General features: G+C 42.5%; 1 protein-coding gene across 2 annotated transcripts in view; it reads right to left on the bottom strand.

Moving 5' to 3' along the window:
* SLC9A9 (solute carrier family 9 member A9) overlaps positions 1 to 18,988 on the bottom strand; it is a 249,304-nt gene that overhangs the window by 149,370 nt on the left and 80,946 nt on the right. For both annotated transcript variants that reach the window (XR_014511863.1, XM_083442758.1), the window contains exon 7: positions 1,471 to 1,609. Coding sequence is in view for 1 of the 2 variants with exons in the window: in XM_083442758.1 (XP_083298884.1) it covers positions 1,471 to 1,609 (139 nt within the window). In the remaining variant the exon portion in view is untranslated. The remainder of the gene's footprint in view (positions 1 to 1,470; positions 1,610 to 18,988) is intronic.

The following is an 18,988-nucleotide window of genomic DNA, read 5'->3' as shown; positions in this document are numbered from 1 at the left end:
TTCTAATAGTCCGGCAATGCTTATTAGAGACATTTCGATTTTACCCTGATCTCATACATAAGTGCCATCATAATTAATAATAGTTTCTGTCGTAATTCTGTCCTGTCTTCAGGGCCATGTTGAATATGCATATCAAAACACACACACACACACACTGGGGTGTATCCAGGCTTAGTCAAGCTTAGAGGAAGCCCACTGAAAGTTAGCCATGTCTAACTTGAATCTCGTTGATTTCAGTCAGACTATACATGGGTGGTGCTGTGGGTTAAACCACAGAGCCTAAGATTTGCCGATCAGAAAGTCAGTGGTTCGAATCCCCACAATGGGGTGAGCTCCCATTGCTCGGGCCCAGCTCCTGCCCACCTAGCAGTTCGAAAGCACGTCAAAGTGCAAGTAGATAAATAGGTACTGCTCTGGCTGGAAGGTAAACGGTGTTTCCGTGCACTGCTCTGGTTTGCCAGAAGCAGCTTAGTCATGCTGGCCACATGACCCGGAAGCTGTACGCCGGCTCCCTCGGCCAATAAAGCGAGATGAGCGCCGCAACCCCAGAGTCGTCCACGACTGGACCTAACGGTCAGGGGTCTCTTTACCTTTACACTTAGTGTGACTGACAGCACAATCCTAAGCAATCCTAAGCATGTCTGCTAAGAAGTAAGCCCTACTGAATTCAGTGGAACTTGCTCCCAAGTTAGTGGGGCTTAGGACTGCAGCCTACACTTGGATTTAGCCCATCAGCAACAATCCTATTTGAAGGTGTTGGGTACATGCACTGGATGATATGATTGGCAAAGGAAGGGAATGAAAATTATAAAACTGTTTTCTCCTCCTTTCTCCTACTACCTGAGGCTTTAGGAAACCACAGGAAGGGCAGAGTGCTCCTGTACTCAGGTCTTGCTTGCATGTTTCCTACAGGCATCCAGTTGGCCACTGCAATAACAGAATTCTGGACTAAATAGGCCATTAGTCTGATCCAGTAGGCCCTTATTAGACACATATATATTTAAAGCACATGACTTCTCACAAAGTTTATCTCTCCGAGAGCTACAATTGCCACCCACCTTGCCAAATTCCATTTCCCAGTATTCCTTGTGGGAAGTCATGTGCTTTAAGGGTGGTATTCAGCTACGCTGTGCTCAGAACAGTGTCACAATAAAATAAGTGGACCCAACTTGGTCTTGGTCATTAATTTCAATGAGCCTACCCTGAGTAGGATTTAGTTGAATGGCTTGTATGTATGTATGTATGGCTTGCATGCAGCTGTAGGCACACATTTGCATAGTTGGCAACAGATGTGGCACAAATGTAACTGCATTTCAGCCGCAGGAACCATTGTCAATTCAAAATAGTGTACGCAGAGAGGTGAAGTTCAGAGTATTACTGAAATCTTGATCAAACAGAAAATAATTGTATTCTCTTTTGTAGCAACTGCTGTTAAATTTTGGACATTTGATAACAATCAGCAAAGGATATCAAAGCAGCAACAATGGCATAGGCAGATCCCATAGCAAACGATCCAGCAAAAATCCCTAGAAAATTCCCCACCGACTGGAAGAAGGCGGCAGCGTCAAAGGCATTGGGATTCTCCTTGGGACTGTAAATTGATATTGAACTGAAAGAAGACAAAAAGGAGAGAGGAATAATGAATTCTATCACATGGCACAGAGACTGAAATCAAGAGCTTAAGAATGTACTTTAGCACGGACTGGCAATTGCTCCTCAGGGTTCCTGGAAGATTGGAAAGTCACAGGGAAGATGAAATAAGGGTTTATTTTTTAAGGCAATATTGTGTGCGGCTGTCATTTCCTGCCAGTCAGTAAACATTTTCTTGTGCTACAAGTGTCATAAAGAGTATTATTTCCAAGCCAACTAGACATTAAAACATGGTAGGGATCTTCAGGGAAGATAGATAACTTTGAATTACTTATTGGCCATATGTCTTCAGAACAGTGATGCATTCACAAATATTCCTGATAAAAGGGCCACTTTTATTGCTTACCAACAAATGGCCCATACAAATCATGGGACGTACAAAATCTTCGGCAGTGATCTTGTCATAAACCATTATAGTCGTTCCATTCACTAGCTTTACCCTTCATAAACAGAATTGTGAGAGTGTCAACAACCTTGCAATATGAAGCCCTGGGGAGGCACAGGCCAAACAGTCTCTTGCAGAAAAGAAAACTGTTTCCTCTGCCAGAGGTCCTCTCTTTATAGCCACGTCTTTGGCTGTTGACACCATTATACTCTTATGGGAAATTAATGCTGTGCCACAATGGGAAGATCATCTACTTAGAGCTTTTTCGAGGGCATCAAACTTCTTGCTCACTAGCAGAGACCCAGTACCCAGAATGTGAATAATACTGCCAAGCTGACACATTCTTCTGGGTGTTTTTTTTGTTAGGCCATTAAATTTAAGAGATACACACACTAGCCTCAAGCATCCCAAATACTAATTAAGAAACATTTCAGATTTCTATGGCCCTTTCAGCTCTTGATGTCTTTTCTGCAGGCTGTCAAAGAGCATTTGGCACAGGATTCTTAATAGCAGTTTGTATTGCTGGAAAATGCTTGGTATTTTATGCATTAAAATTTTACATTTATTTTAAACTGATGTGAATATTTTATGATTATGAATATTAAAGAACTTGTCAGCCCAGCAAACGCATGTACTCTAGTGAGCAACTAGCCAAATGAGATGCAGCAATGGCTTTGTAAAAGCACACTGGGCTAGGTGTCATTTGTGATTTGAAGATGATGAAGGAGTAATGTAATGAATTTCCATTGCCATTTGGTCATGGCTCACTCCTCTGTGGTCAGCTATCGCGATGCGTTGATATAGTTCACGACCCATGTGGAGCATCAGAGTGGGAGCCAACTACAGGAAAGTTATAAGCATGCTGCTGCAAAGCTAACATGTAAAATGGATCTAACATTAATTTATCTGAAATATTTTTAACCCACACTTCATCATAACAGGGTGCAATTAAAAACACGCACACACATTAAAATCAGGAACTGCAATAAACCAAAGCATGACTACAAATAAGAGGAGCAGATAAAACTGCAGCAGAATCAATAGCAGCAATAATGGTCAAAATCCCAGCCAAGATAGTTAAGCCCCATAAAAATCTGCAGGAGTAGGAGAGGTTTCAACTGGCGCCGAAAATTCATCAGAGTCAGTGCCAGCATCGTATATCAACATATCATAATATTTTAGTGATTTCTTATTTGTTTTACTTATATTCTGCTCTGTCCCATGGGCTTACTGTGTCTTACAGCAGCTTTTCTAAATCCCAATACAACACTCCTGAACGCTGCATTCAAATGAAATTTTAAAGATTTGCGCTGCAGGCATTGGCACTGTCTTTGGATTGACCTAAGTAGCGCACAGTACTTAGGGACAGCAACAAACATCACTGCCCCATAAGGAGGCCCCTGAAAAATGCTCCCACAAGCCAGCAGTGGCTGAAATATCTGAAATCCTTTTACTACACGGATGGTGCCAACAGCATGGAAAGCCTCCAAACTGGTTTGAGCCGCTGCCAGGAACGTGTGACGCTGGCAGGAAATCTCTCCGTACACACGGTAAGCAGATTTCAAATGTTATAGCCCTTGTATGAAGTGCCACCACGACATAAAAACGTTTTCCGGCAGCCTCCATACAATGGGCATTCTATTTGACTCGGTGCATCAGGGTACTTTCATGCATACAACCGTTTGCAAATTACCCAGGGAAGAGATTAGCCTGTAAAAATCCAATGTGTACATAAGCCATACAGAGAAACAGAAGCAATTCCTGGAGAAAAAAGAAACCTTATTCAGTCGTCATTCCTCCCAACTCAGTTCTAATCATGCAAGACGGGAGAGAGGAGAGTTGGGGTGATCTCACCAGTCCCTCCCACTGCATTCCTGATTGTTGATTCCCTGCAGTCCTCTGTGTGTTCAGGTCCCCACATGAGTAGAATGCAGTGGAGGTCCCCAAAGGATTAGAACCAGGAACATGCAGTGTTGTAAAGCATGTAGGGAGCCAACAGGAGTGGAGCAGGCTCCGTGCTAGAGAAATTCAGCTTGAATGCATGGATGGCTTAAGGGCTGACCCACTGAGAATGCAAGGGCAGGGAACAGGCCAATGATCACACCTCCACTCACACACACCCTTGGATGACTGGAATCACAGGATGTTGAACAACCAAACAGATACAGAATGTGTTCTAAAGCCACTTCATAATCATTCTGCAGCTGGGTAGAAGCTGCACCATGGCTTTTGCCCATGCTACCACATGGCAGGAGCTTTCATTGCAGCTTGTTTTCATTCAGGAGTACTACAGTGCTAGCAGTACTGCTTGGGCAGTGTGTATGGAGGTCCTGGGCTGCCCAGATGACAAGACCCCACTCTCAGCTTTGCTGATGTGATCCAAAAGAAAGGAGAGCAATATGTTTGGCTCCGGCTTGGCTGCAGGAGCCGCTGGAAGGAGGCGTACAAGGGACTCAACTCCACATTTGAGTGGGGTGTACTCATTAGCCTTTTCTTCTCCTGAAGATATTCCACAAGGTGGTGGAAGTTTAGGATCAGAGTTTCCCTTCTTCTAGTTGGGCTACTATCTCAGGTTGATGAGGCTTATCTGCCCCTCACTTCCCTCTAGAAAACACACAGAAACCGCCTTCTTGACCATTGGACCCACTATTAGTTTCCTCCACTCAATCCTCTGGAGCCTGTTTTCATATGCAGGAGAAGGCCCTAACTCACCAAGGGTTTGAAACCCAGTGGCTACCCTCACCTGGTTTAGCCAACCAGTTGAAGCTTTTCCCAGTGTGTGGCCACTATCCTGTGTTGACAGCTTCTAGGAGCCACAATTGAAAACTGAGTGCACCTGGTAGAGGTCCTAATCTGTGGTATAGGGGGGTCAAAATTCAAAAATTCAAAAATGACCCCCACCCCATACCCTGAAAACTGCCCATCACTAAACAGGATCAACAACATTTGCCACCACTTCTAGTTTCCATGGCTGTTCAGTGAGATGGTTCCTACATCCCCAACATCTACTGAAAGAAATAATTTTACCAGCATCTGTGGTTGAAGACTGTGGGAGGAAAACAAAATAACAAACTGCCAAAGTAGGCAGCACATTGTGAAATAATCTATTATGTGTTTTTCCCCCAGACCTGGCAGAGCACTTTCTGTTTCTATGTAATTGTTTTTAAACTGTGTAATTTTCTTTGATGTTGCTACAAAGCAAGAAACCCTGAAATGAATGGAACTGGAAAAAAAAGTCACAACTCATTCACTTTGCAAGTACCTTTGCATCTTTAAGTACCTAAGTACCACAAAAACAGCTGTAGTGGCTCTCACAAAATGCCACCATAATACAGATTTGAGTTCTGAAAATAACTATGTTGTTGGGGTGTTGTTGTTGTTCTGGGGGGAGGGGGTCATTCACAGCCAATGTGAGCAAGCAGGTGCCAGGTGATAGGGTGGCTGGCATGCCCAACTAAAGAGTTTTTAAAAATTCATTTTAGGAGAAGGTCTGCAGCTGAGTGGTAGAGCACTCATTTTGTACGCAAAAGAACTCAAGTCCAATCCTTGGCATTTCCACAGAAACGAATGAGGTGGAATAATGTAATGCCGATGTAATTTATGTAATTTGTGTAATTTCACCACAACAAGATGAATAACATAATTCTTGGTGAAAGACGGATTGCAGTAGAACGGAAACAGTGCTGCTTGCACTGAATACAGGGCAGAATGGAAAACGATGCTTTCTTACAGCCCTACTTCAGACTTGCAGGACTGACACTGTTTTGTTTTTTTAATTCACCATAGACTAGAGAGGGCTGAATGGCTTAGAATTAAGGAACATGTTACCTCTGGACACATGGTCAGGAATTTCCTCCTAGGACATAAACTGAGCTCACAGTCCTGTAACATAAAAGTTCACTCCAAGTTCCCAACAAGCTTTCTTCATCTCAACAGCATAGTTCTGAAGGAAAATTCTTCCTTTGGGAAGAAGGGTGGAAGATAAATTGAATGAATTTATAAATAAAGCCTTTAGAGCTCGATACATGTGGAAATCCTGCTTGGCCCACGATTCCCTATGTTGGAATAATCAACAGTCCTTAATTAACACCCACTGGACTGGGGGGGGGGGGGGAGCTACTAAATGGTTAGTGTATCTGTGAAAGGGTAGCTGGGTGGCCATTGTGAATTGTGAGTTTACTTTCTCTTTCACCTTGCCTCTTTGCTTCTGCTGTAACCAGTAATGAATGATTGTTGCTATTTTTTACTGGCTTGTCTGTGAATTTGCAGTCCTTTAGAGAAAATATTGAGCAACTTGTAAGACCTCTGTACATTTACATTTCATGAAAGTTATCAATTCAAGGAGTGCAAGGTAATATAATATGAGTCTGGGGTTTACTAACTCTTTCCCCCCAATGGGAATCCTGTTTCCCCCACAACATTTAGCAGGTGAAGTTTCCTGGTGTGGAGATGTAGCAAAAGGCTTCAGTTTCTACATTTTGTGCCTATATAGGCAGTTGCTACAGTTTCCTTTGTCAAGGGAATTTTTTTTTTTGCCAACCTCACACCAGCTCCAACAAATTATTATCATTTTCTTAAACATAAAACAACCCACAAGGAGAAAAATAAAAGCCTAAACTGCCCTTACAATTTTCAAAAGGAGCGACATTGCTGCTTGTGAACTGAAACAAACCCACTTTATCAGTTGATGCTAATTAAACAAGAAGACATGACAAGAGGGGCCTATCAGGCAGATTATGGCACCTTGAGTGCATTGTGAAGCATAGTGCCGAAAGCTGTGTGTCAGCAGCCACCCGAGAACGGCAATAAGCCTCCCTGAAATTCACTGCCTCAAATCCCCTGTACCATAATGAAATGGAAACGATAAAGATAAGGCTAAAAGGATCTACCACGGCATTTGCTGCGCTTAGGGATGCTGCATAAGCCTTGCTCATTATCAGCTGCAGAACGACTGGAGAAAGGCACATTTGTGTTACTAATTCATAAAACTAAGTGAAAGAGTCGACCACAAATTCTGCCGTGTCCGTAATTCCAGGATTACTGCATTCAAAGAGGCTCTGTGGAGCTCAGAAACGTAGAGTTACTAGAATATTACGAGTTGCACACGGGCTGATTTGTTCAAGTTTAAATGAGGCCTGAATCTGGGCTAGACCTGAGCAGATCATTGAAACATATACGTCACTGTTATAAATACGGAAGCAGAAAGAACCCCACTTGCCTTTCATACAATGTGGAGTCATGATACTCTGGGCTTGTACAAATAAGTATTTGGAATAATGAAACCGTGAGCGCTTTAAGGGGAAGAGTTTGTTTCTTAGTGGCAAGTATCTGTTTTGTCTGCAAAAGGTCCCTGGTTCAATTCGCAGCATCTCCAAGTAAGACTGTGAAAGACGCTTGCCTGAACTCCTGGAGAACTGCTGCCAGTTCATGCATACCCTCCAACATTCCTCAGGTGAAAATAGGAACATGAGAGCCAGTGTGGTGTAGTGGTTAAGAGCGGTAGTCTCGTAATCTGGGGAACCGGGTTCGCGTCTCTGCTCCTCCACATGCAGCTGCTGGGTGACCTTGGGCTAGTCACACTTCTCTGAAGTCTCTCAGCCCCACTCACCTCACAGAGTGTTTGTTGTGGGGAGGAAGGGAAAGGAGATTGTTAGCCGCTTTGAGACTCCTTAAAGGGGAGTGAAAGGCGAGATATCAAATCCAAACTCTTCTTCTTCATCGTCCAAACATTTATCATTCTCCCGCAACTGACCATCCTCAGTCCCCCATTCCCCGCATCCAAGGAACATTTCCTATCAGTAGAAGGGCAGGTGCCACCAACGGGACACAGCACACATGCCATCCACTGTCCTGAGAAAACCCCTTAATCCCAATTTTATTTTATTCTTTGGTAGATTTCCAAAATGAGAAACACAAACCAATAAATATATCTTCAGAGGTGTCCAAAACAGCGAAGTTTGGTCTGCCATCTTTATTTAAAATGGCTCACCTTCCACAGAACACATTCCTGTTTGTTTATATCCTTCTTAAACTGTAGAATCAAGAACTTGGCATAGTCCTCCAGGTGAGGTCTGTACCACTACATGTTGTGAGCTAGCTGCAATACTTCTCTTGATGCAGCTTAGAATTCCCTTGACTGGTTTAGCCTCCTCAATCCTCGTATCCGGCTTGCTGCTTACTGAGCACTCTAGATCCTTTTCTTACATTCTGCTGTCAAGCCAGATGTCACCCATCCTGATTTTGCTTACCAAACTGCAGAACATGATTGGCATTTCCCCCTTTCTGCTAAATGACATCACCTAGCAGCAATGCAACAAGACTGTTCTGAACAATGACGGGCTGGCTGGCATCTAAGAGGATCAACGCTCAACATGAGAAAGTGAAGCCTTACCATGGCAGGTCTACGATGCTGTTCAGTGTTAACCCCCTGGGACAGAAGCAGCAAATGCTTTCCTTCAGCTCACGATGCTCTGCATGGCATGCTTTATTGCTCGGCTATTTGCAAAGTGAAGAACACTGTTTTATAGCATGGCAATTGGAACACCTAGGTGGGAAATCTTTCCTTGGCAGAGTACTGTACTAAAAGCAGGAACATAACTCCTCTGAACACAATATCCAACCTATCCTTAACCTTATTCACTGACACTGAAACACAATATACTCATTTCTCCTTGGAAAACAGCCCATTTCGATAGGTGGCAGCTGACTAACAGTTTTGATATATTTATTTTATGCCTTTCACCCCTTCTTTTCCTAAGCAAAGGAGGGTGGGGTGTTTTTTTGGGGGGGGAGGGAGTAGAAAGGCTAGCATAAGACAGCACACTAAGACACTTGGCTGCATATTCCGGCATTGCAGGGGGTTGGACTAGATCAGGCATCCCCAAACTCGGCCCTCCAGCTGTTTTGGGACTACAACTCCCATCATCCCTAGCTAACAGGACCAGTGGTCAGGGATGATAGGAGTTGTAGTCCCAAAACAGCTGGGGATGCCTGGACTAGATGACCCTTGAGGTCCCTTCCAACTCTACACTTCTGTGATTCCACAATTTTTAGAAAATTTTAGACCAGAAATAAAACTTTTAAACACACACCTATTTAACCTGACATTCTGCCACACAGTAGGTACAAAGGTTAGGTACAAAGCTTCTATTTGGCACAATACCTCTGATCTCTCATGAACATCATTATCTTAAGAATATATATTTTTGGAACTGAAAGGTCAAGGAGTTCAGTAGCTCCCATCACTTGCCCATCACTTGCCTTGCAACCACTGGGGCCCTACCTGGTGTACTTGCCACCATCAGAGCTCCTGGGTGGTAGATTTTACAAGGCACAAGGCTGTTGACGCCAGGCATTGCGTGTTTGGGAATCTTATGTGGTGGCCCTCCACTGTGGAACGTTTCAAAGCATTGGCTCAGCTCCCATAATAAGTAGCACCACAGGTAAAACACTTTGGGAGAAGGAGGCAAGAACATAAGAAAAGCCCAGGTGGATCAGGCCAAAGGCCCATCTAGTCTAGCATCCTGTTCACACAGTGGCCCACCAGATGTCTATGAGAGGCCTGCGAGCAGAATCTGAGTGCCACAGTGCCCTTCCTAAAGTGAGTAATTGGAAGTAAGCAGCAGTGCCTTGTGGGAGCTCTGGTGGCTGTGGCAGGAGCAACAGGCAGCAATGGCATAGCATAACTCTGATGGTGGTAGGGTGGGAGCAGCAACCAGCAGCAACAGTTGATGGGATGGGCTGAGGCCCAGCAGCAACATGATGCTGAGGGCCAGCCAGTGATGACACAGTCCAATACAATTGCTCAAAAAGCCACAGTTGCCACTGAATGCCCAAAGCAATTCAGTACATGATGGTTGGCAGTTCCATGACTTGAGTTTACGCATACCAGTTAAGCAAAGTTTGAGTCCCAAACCCACAATTTCTAGAGGCCCTTCCTGAGATACTGGGTTTACAGGTATGATTCATTCCAGGTAGTTAAGTTCTAACAGGTCTGGAAATATGTAAAGACCCTCTTCTCATGCTTTGTAGATGTTTACCCAGGATATTTTCATGTTGTCAGTTTAAATTTACGTATGCAGCATTTGAATAGGAGAGCAATCAAGATTGATTTCTCTTCTGTATCACATGGCCTACATTTAGTTAAGTGGACAAGGGAAATGCACTGAAACCTGAACAGAAGGAGGAATGGAGTTTTTTTAAAGAGAGATTCTGTACCCACAAACCCGTGTTTTACAGAGATAGATTGTTACTGCATCACAACACCAGGACGAGTAATGAACACTCCACTGGCCCAGGTAGCACTTGCCAGCCACTCTTACTCTCTGAATCTTTTGCTCTGGTGCACTGTATAGCCTTAATTCAGCCTTTGCCAACCTTGCAAATGGGCTGACTGGGGATGATGGGAGTTGTGGTTTAAATTACCTGGAGGGCACCAAGTTAGCAAAGGCTGCCTTAATATCTCAAGTCAAGTAGTGACAAGATCTTGGTTGGGGTTTTTTTATGACAGCATTTTGACTCCCCCTGCCTATTCTGGGATGGGCACTTATACATCACTAAAATAATGAAATATATTGGTATAAAATTTGCATACGCTGATCTATGTTTATAGATACACGTTTGGAAATAATTGCCATGATTTAAATAGATATTGAAAGAAAAACTCACCATAGTGTATAGATGGATCGTGGGGGGACCTGTTAGGTGTCCTGTGGGCAGGGTTGGATTTAGGTTTGATGAGGCCCTAAGCTACTGAAGGGAATGGGGCCCTTTATATGTCCAGCTGTCCTTTGTCAACAACAAATTGTTGCTGTTTTTGTTTGTTGAATATATGCTATATGGTATTGTATGGACCTAATAGGTACCTGTTGTCTTTGTCCATGGAGTTTTCTATGCAGGGATACTGGAGTGGCTTGCCAGTTCCTGCTCCATGTGGATCACGTTTGGTCAAAAGTCTCCACTATGACCAGTCCATCTTGGGTGGCCCTGCACGGCATAGCTCATAGCTTCTCTAAGTTATTCAAGCCCCTTCGCCACATCAAACCTATCCATTTTTAAGGAAATCAGCCCTGAGTGCTCACTGGAAGGACAGATCCTGAAGCTGAAGCTCCAATACTTTGGCCACCTCATGAGAAGAGAAGACTCCAGGAAAAGACCCTGATGTTGGGAAAGATTGAGGGCACAAGGAGAAGGGGATGAAAGAGGATGAGATGGTTGGACAGTGTTCTCGAAGCTACGAACATGAGTTTGACCAAACTGAGGGAGGCTGTGGAAGACAGGAGTGCCTGGCGTGCTCTGGTCCATGGGGTCATGAAGAGTCGGACACGACTAAACAACAACAACAACAGGTATCTAAAGCCATTTGCACATAACAGATAGGAGCCTACACAACACAAAGCACTGTTGCTGTATGTAGTTTTTATTTTATTTTATTTTATTTCTTATCTTATATTTTGGAAATGTACATCCAGTGTTTTTTCTCTCTTTAATTTTGGGGGTTGCCCAAGAGAGTGGGGCCTGAAGATATAGCTTGTTAGCTTATACATAAATCCAGCACTGCCTGTAGGGTTGCTTTGTCTGATGGCCAGATGTACTAACTGTTGGTAGGCAACCATTCTGATGGTTCTTAAACCAGACTTGGAACAGCAGTCCTTCAACAGAGGATGCCTTCACACAGAGGTCTGTCCTCTGTGAAGTGGGATACATGGCCACCCTAGCCTGGTGAGAGGTAATTTAAGCAGGAACAGGGCTACCAATGGATCTTGCAGCTCAGGTCTCAGTACACAGGAATAGGCCATCACATGCACTTCACAATAAAAGAGGTGAAATGGAGCTATGTTCCCGCACACTTTTAATCTAAAATTGAAAATCTATCATGAAACAGGAGAAAAGGAAAATATTTCTGTAAATTCAATCCAATTCAAGCTGCTCTGTTCCATCATGTATGAAATACATTCTTCATGCAAATTTTCCCAAACAGTCTACAGCAGAGCAACTTATCTCCCCCGCCCCCCCAAATTCTTTAGCATTCAGTAGAAAACTGTCCATAGCACAAAGTAATTTACCAAACCTGGAATGAATACCAAAGTTTATAGCAGAAAGCATGTTCAGAATTTAGTGAGCGAAGAATGAAGCATTTAAGTCTAAACTTTCTTTTGAGGGCTTTGTAGCCTTAAGAGAAGTAGGGGAGCAATCCTTTTCCTCCCGCAAGAAATGCTATATGCCAGACACAGCTTTCTCTGAGAATCCTGCCTGTAGGAAAAGTTGGAGCTTCTGGATATTAATAAAATGAAGGAAATATTTGTCCTTGGGGGTGAAGCATATATATTAACAGATTACATTCTTCACTTTCCCACAGTTTTTTTTAAAAGAAATAAAAAGATTAACACTTCAGTGTTAAAAACGAAATCACAGACTAGAGACCACCTTTTTCTACTAGATATTCTTGAGCCATTTGAATCTCTGAAACAGAATTTTATCTGTCTGTCAGATTATGTCTGTATGTACATAAGCAAGTACAATATAAATTACATCAGTAAAATAAAGTATGCATGATATAATGGACAAACTAAAAGCCACTTCAAAGCAGGGCTGTAGCAATATTGCCTAGAGAATGATGCTTGTTATCGTTATCCCAATACCTACAATTTACTTGGTATGAAATCAATTTTAAGAAATAAATACATTTGATACCAAACTCTTCTAATTTGGCTGTGACACGCTGGGAGTTCTGTACTGTGGTTTTTTGGGGTTTTGTTTTGTTTTGGACAAGATGGGAGAACGTGGCAGAAGGAGGGGTACAGAGGGCAAAAAACCCAGTGGATGCGAGGGATTAAGATCACCTCCATTCACTGCTTCTCTTCTTAAAATGGTAGCTTCACTCCACCCCTGTTTTGCACATTTGACAAGAATCCCAGAAGGGGGTGCTCAAATATATTTATACATTTATATTATATATTTAAAAATTACTGAAAGTGTTTCCATAAGTAACAAAAGTTCTGTTTTTAAATCGTAGAATTCTTCATGCAAATCAATTACTGTAAGTTTGAGACATTTTTTGTTGTAGGCAGTGTGAGGTTGAAGGGGAAAGGGAGGGGAGGGGGGAGAGAGGAGAAAGGGGAGAGAAAATTAGGAGCGGGGAAGGGGCGGGAGAGAGACATTGAACTTTCATTCTTTGCATAGTATATGGGTGGAGTTTTTTGCCAGTGTCATGTGTCTATTTTGTTGCTAAGCATGTAATTGTGCCATGAAGAAAGAAAAAAAATGACAAGTGTTATTTTTTTAAAAAATAAAACAACACATATTTCCTTAGCTCTCGTACACACAAACACATACTTAAAAGTAAAAAAAACAACTCACAACTAGTCTTTGGGCACACTCAGTCTGGAGTGCAGTTTTACCTACTGTGTAAAACTGTTAATCCACCCTAGATACAGTCACCTACATTTAATTTTTTTAACTGTTTGTCCACTTTGAAAACAACACAGGAGTATTGCATTCAAAATAACCAGCATTGTCTGTACAATATATTATTCTGATAGCCTCGTTGCCTTCACAAATGTTAGTTCCACTTCTACTGTTCTATAATAAATGGTTGCAGCTGTTGCCATGGCAATTCATTTTTTAAGTGTCAAAGTGAAGACATGAAAAGCAGCTGCTATCGCAAGAGAACCACATAAATCCAGATGTGGATAGTCTTCTCATTTCTAGCAGTGATGACACAACAAATCCCTGATTTGGCCTCTGTATAATGCGACTGGATATTCTGATCCAAACTTCAAATCAAAAATCAAAGCAGTGAGGAAAGTTTTCAAGCTCCTTTTATTTTCTATTTTATTTATAAAATAAAATACCCCCCCCCACACACACATTTTGAAAGACCATAGATGGTTTAACTAGCCAAAGGCTTGGGATTATGACTGGCACCCTAAAGATATGTTACAGGCAGAGCAATGAAAACTATAGGAAGCCTGCATAATTTACTCTGGGGTAATTATGTGGGTGCAACTTACCCCTATTCCAAATTCCATTCAGGAGCAGAACTACTGCCAGCCTTTGGAACAGAGTTTGACTCACACCAGATTTCTTGTCAGTGTATGTTTCACTGGGTTGCTAGGTCAGGTGACTAAACTGAAAGGGGTTTGCAATTGATTTAAGTCTGCCCCTGCTCTCTTCTGCCCCCAGGACATCCCTGTTTGGTGACTTATCCCAGCCTTGGCTCAGACAGCTTCAGCTGAGCCCTGTCTGAGCTGGCATGGAGGACTTATGCCAATGTATCTCTGGCTGAGCCAAGATGAAGGATTAGAGCTGGCATAGCCCAGGTTCAGCCAGAGATGTGCCTCTTCCAAACTTCCAAACTCCATCCATCCTGACAGAGCTTGGGTTTGAACTGTTCCTTAAAGAACTGATGCCAGGGATATAGAAGAAGAAGAAGAGTTTGGATTTGATATCCCGCCTTTCACTCCCTTTAAGGAGTCTCAAAGCGGCTAACATTCTCCTTTCCCTTCCTCCCCCACAACAAACACTCTGTGAGGTGAGTGGGGCTGAGAGACTGTGACTGGCCCAAGGTCACCCAGCAGCTGCATGTGGAGGAGCGGAGACGCGAACCCGGTTACCCAGATTACGTGACTACCGCTCTTAACCACTACACCACACTGGCTCTGTGTATAGGATGTTGGAGTACAAACTTGCAAGAATTAGAACACTGTACTTGGGGTAGCCAGGTTTCAGTTTTGTCTGTGACTTGTGAAACCATGGGTTTTCTTCAATTCTGTAAAACTCACAAACTTCTATTGCATCTACTGTTGATTTTTAAGCATTCTAGACACGAAAACAGTATTTTGACTTTAATTCACCCTAGATTATTAGGAGTCGAAGGTCTTGCTATGTGTCATTTGGAAAGTAAATCTCCTAGGCTTGCAGTGAAAGTTTTCAATTTAACCTTTAGTCTTTAAGCCATGCAGCGCTAATGATCTCCATGCAGATAGCACACAGGCAGGCTTCTGACTATTTTTTAGGCTTATGATTTCAACAAAGTACAAAGGTAGATCCCTAATCTGATGTTTATTTCCTTTCAATTTGTTTTCTTCAATACCTGCTTTTAAAAGGAAAACCAGAAAAACATTCCTAGGAAGCTCATTCCTTAGCTTTGCACTTGAAAGGAGTGAAAACATTGTTATCTCTTCATTCTGGATTCTGATCAGTTCAGGAACACACAAATGACATACCTGTAAACCTAAAGTATCCAGACCAAAAACTGCAAAACAACATGAATCCATGCACAGAAGTTCCACAACCTTCATCAACATCACCAGCATCATTGTCATCATAATAACGCAGTAACAATCACTTGACATTACTTGGGAAGAACAGAAATAATATACACTGTCTTACTAAGCCTTTCCATTAGTCCTCTTCTGGTGTGCCACTATCTTCCCCTCTAAACCAGTTGTTGATTTCTCCTAAACCCTCCAGAGTAGACTTGGTGGGTGAGCAGGTGGGCATGCAGAGAAAAGGAAAGGAAGTGCCACAGTATAGTCAAAAATATTTGCACTACTTGTTGCATGCCACCCACTGCAACAAAGGAGATCTAGAATGTATAACCAGTTGGTGAAGCTGAAAATATTTTATTTATGACACCTTCAACTATCCACAGTCTTTCCCACTGTGCCCAGCAAGAGCTCATACTGAACATTTCCCTAGCCCCTCTTTCTTTTCGACTGTGCTAGTGGGTGATCTGTAGAACAATGTGAAAGATAAATTCCTTCACAGGACTTGCTTGCTGATGAGCTGCTTAAACTGAGATTCAGAATGAAAATGTCATATGTGACACTATTTTTTGTGTGTGTGTGTGGGGGGGGGGATCAGAGCAATAAGAGGGGTGAACGACTCCGGCAGCAGAATTCTGGATAGATTCAGAGGACGGAGGTGAAGTGGGCCCCACTTACGAGTTTGAAGTCAAGATCATGAATGAAACAAGCTTTGAGCACTTGAAATGTTCACACCCCATCTCTTGCTATTAGAGATGCGCCTCATCTAATCAACTCAGGATGACAATATAATACGTGTTTCTCCTTGTTTTGATATAAAGCTCCCCCCACATCCTGACTCCAAGTAAAATGTCACGGGGGCATACTTTTCAGACTATTGAAAAGAAAGAATGTTTGTGGAATTCAAGCACTCCAAAGTTCACAGACAAGTGTAGCATCATTTATGCGAATTTTGAACACTGCACTTCAAAGAGGCTTGCCATTGGTGGGAGAAGAATGAATGGTAACAGAAAGCTTGCTCTGTACCTGTGCTAGTGTATTCATTCAAGAAGACTGGCAAACCTTTATGAGTATTTACTTCCAGAAGCAGTCTTTGGTAAAGAGCTCACTGGAGAGGACTAATTAAACATGACTGAAGAACACTTCAAGGTCCTGTGGACCTGTGTGAACAATGCTAAACAGAATTAAACTCCACACACAATTATCTTGCTCTTGGAAAAGCTGCCATATTCACTGGAGAAAGGTTATTTGGAAAAACAAAACAAAATCTGGAAAGGCTTAAAAACAGGAGAGGAAAATGAGAGGGGTGGAGATCTTCTCCCCAAACAATCTGAGCTAAAGCAGTGTGTACTTTAGTTCTGAAGTGTTCCCAGTAGAAATCTCTGAAATGAGGCATCTTTGATGTCAACACGGTCACTTGTGCTAAATAATTGACTTTTGGAAGTGATTTGCAAGCCTCGCAAAGCAGTGCTCCTAATTTTGAGCTAGCAAATTCATATTTTTCAGTGTTATCAATCTATTTGTGGATAAGTGGATGGAAATACCTGTGCACTGGTATGATTTGATAGGACATGACAACTGCAGACATTCCCAGATGATTTGAGCTAAGTTACAGTTTCATACATCCCTGAGGGCAAACTATGACAGAACTCTCTGAAATCCATTTGGGTTTAACAGGCAAGCAAACCAGCAACACAGGGCTATGCATTTACATGTTATTTAGATATATAATCTGATGTATTCAGAAGGCTCAACATCCTAAGCAATTGTGTAATGAGAGATTAGAGGTGAATATAAGGTATCCGATAACAATCCAATTAAAATGGCTGAAGCATAACAAATGAAACAACCATAAACCTAATACAATATTGTCCCTCAAAGCTTCTGAGAAAAATAAAACCTGCAAATGAGATACACCAGTTTAGTTTGCATATCACAAAAATGTATGCTATTGCTTGTATTTGATAATGGCGATGAGGGAGTGGTTCCCAAATCAACGAATTGAGATGCTTAGCTGTTCTGGATAGGGCTGAACTCCATCTGAAGGACCAGGTACATGTTGTTGTTGTTTAGTCGTGTCCGACTCTTCGTGACCCCATGGACCAGAGCACGCCAGGCACTCCTGTCTTCCACTGCCTCCCGCAGTTTGGTCAAACTCATGCTGGTAGCTTCAAGAACACTATCCAACAATCTCGTCATCTGTTGTCCCCTTCTCCTTGTGCCCTCCATCTTTCCCAACACCAGGGTCTTTTCCAGGGACCAGGTACATAGTCTGGGGGTAACGCTAGATTGATCATTGTCATGAGAGTTCCAAGTGACCATTATGGCATGGAGTGCTAATTACCAATTTTGGTTGGTATGACAGCTGCACCAATACCTGAACTGGCATAGACTGAGGTTCATGAATTGGTAGCCTCACATCTGTATTACTGTAACACACTCTTTGTGCCGCAGCTACAGTCACAGCAGTGAGTGGCACATCTGGCCATGCACCTATTATAGTGGTACTTAGGAATCTGCATTAGTTACCTATGTATCTGTCCAAGAATGTCAATTGCATTCTTCAATATTTCTTATAGACATAAGAGAAACAGGTGTTCTCTTCCCATCCCTTCCCATTCCCCATTTGGGTTGTGTTGGGCAGGCATTATATATTCCCCAAAGCAGGTGGTAAAGGAACACAATAAGAAGTCATTAGTAATTGCTCCCAGTGTCTGTAAACAGGGATGGGAACACAGTTGGCCCATGAACCTTCAGTTGTGCAGGCCTGACCTAGAGACTAACTCATATGCAAGGCTAGGGCATGGATAATGTGAGATGATGGGTTTGCTTATTCTTTCTTATGGAACATACCTTATTTGTTTGATTCACAGACTCGTGCAATTGGAAGGGACCCCAGAGATTATATTATCATGTACATTTCCCCGAGACAGGTCTTCCTTCCATCTAAAACATTTGTGGCAGGCTACTTCTTACCCTCTTCCGCATTTCCAAATTCCACATCTTCCCTAGGTAGTTGATTCCACTGTGGAGTTGTTTTTAAATTCAGAAAGAATGGATGGAGTTAATTGTTCTGAGATCTTTTGAAATATTTAAGGCATATCGATATGCCACCCCTCTCTTCTCTTCATCCTGTCTAAGTATATTTAGGATCAACACACCGTAGAAGAATAGCAACTGACTTTTCTGAGAGCAAGCATAATGAGCTTGCTTTCTTGCAATGGCTTTCTCTGTACCTATTTGAAGGTCTCCTTTGAATCCTTGTCAGTTTGTTGTCATTTGGCTTGAAATGTAAGAATGAACAGAAGTACGCCAAAACAGAAAGAAAGTTGAATAGTTCCTGAGACTTTGAGTGCTTCTAGGTATCCTGTTTATCGAGCATTCATCCTGATTCATTTGAGGGAAAGTGAGATGACATTGGCTATTTAATGAGCAGTCATCCCAATTCATTTGATGAGAGGCTGGGTGCATCAAAGCAAGTGTTATCCCTCACTTTCCTATGCTTTTGCTTGTCACTTTCCACATCACACAAAGGCCAATAGTTGGGGAAGGTGAGTTTCTTGTGCAAGATCTCTCAATCTGCTTTAACTGCAAAACCTGAATTTGTCAGAATGTGAATAACTGCCACGTCGAAACAGCAACAGTCTGGAAGCACCCTTGGGTGTGATGTTCCTGTTACTAAAAC

Source organism: Podarcis tiliguerta (assembly GCF_965153285.1).
Source record: "Podarcis tiliguerta genome assembly, chromosome: 5".
Classification (NCBI taxonomy): Eukaryota; Metazoa; Chordata; class Lepidosauria; order Squamata; family Lacertidae; genus Podarcis; species Podarcis tiliguerta.
The sequence above is the reverse complement of the archived record's forward strand: the minus strand, read 5'-3'. Positions and strand labels throughout refer to the sequence as shown.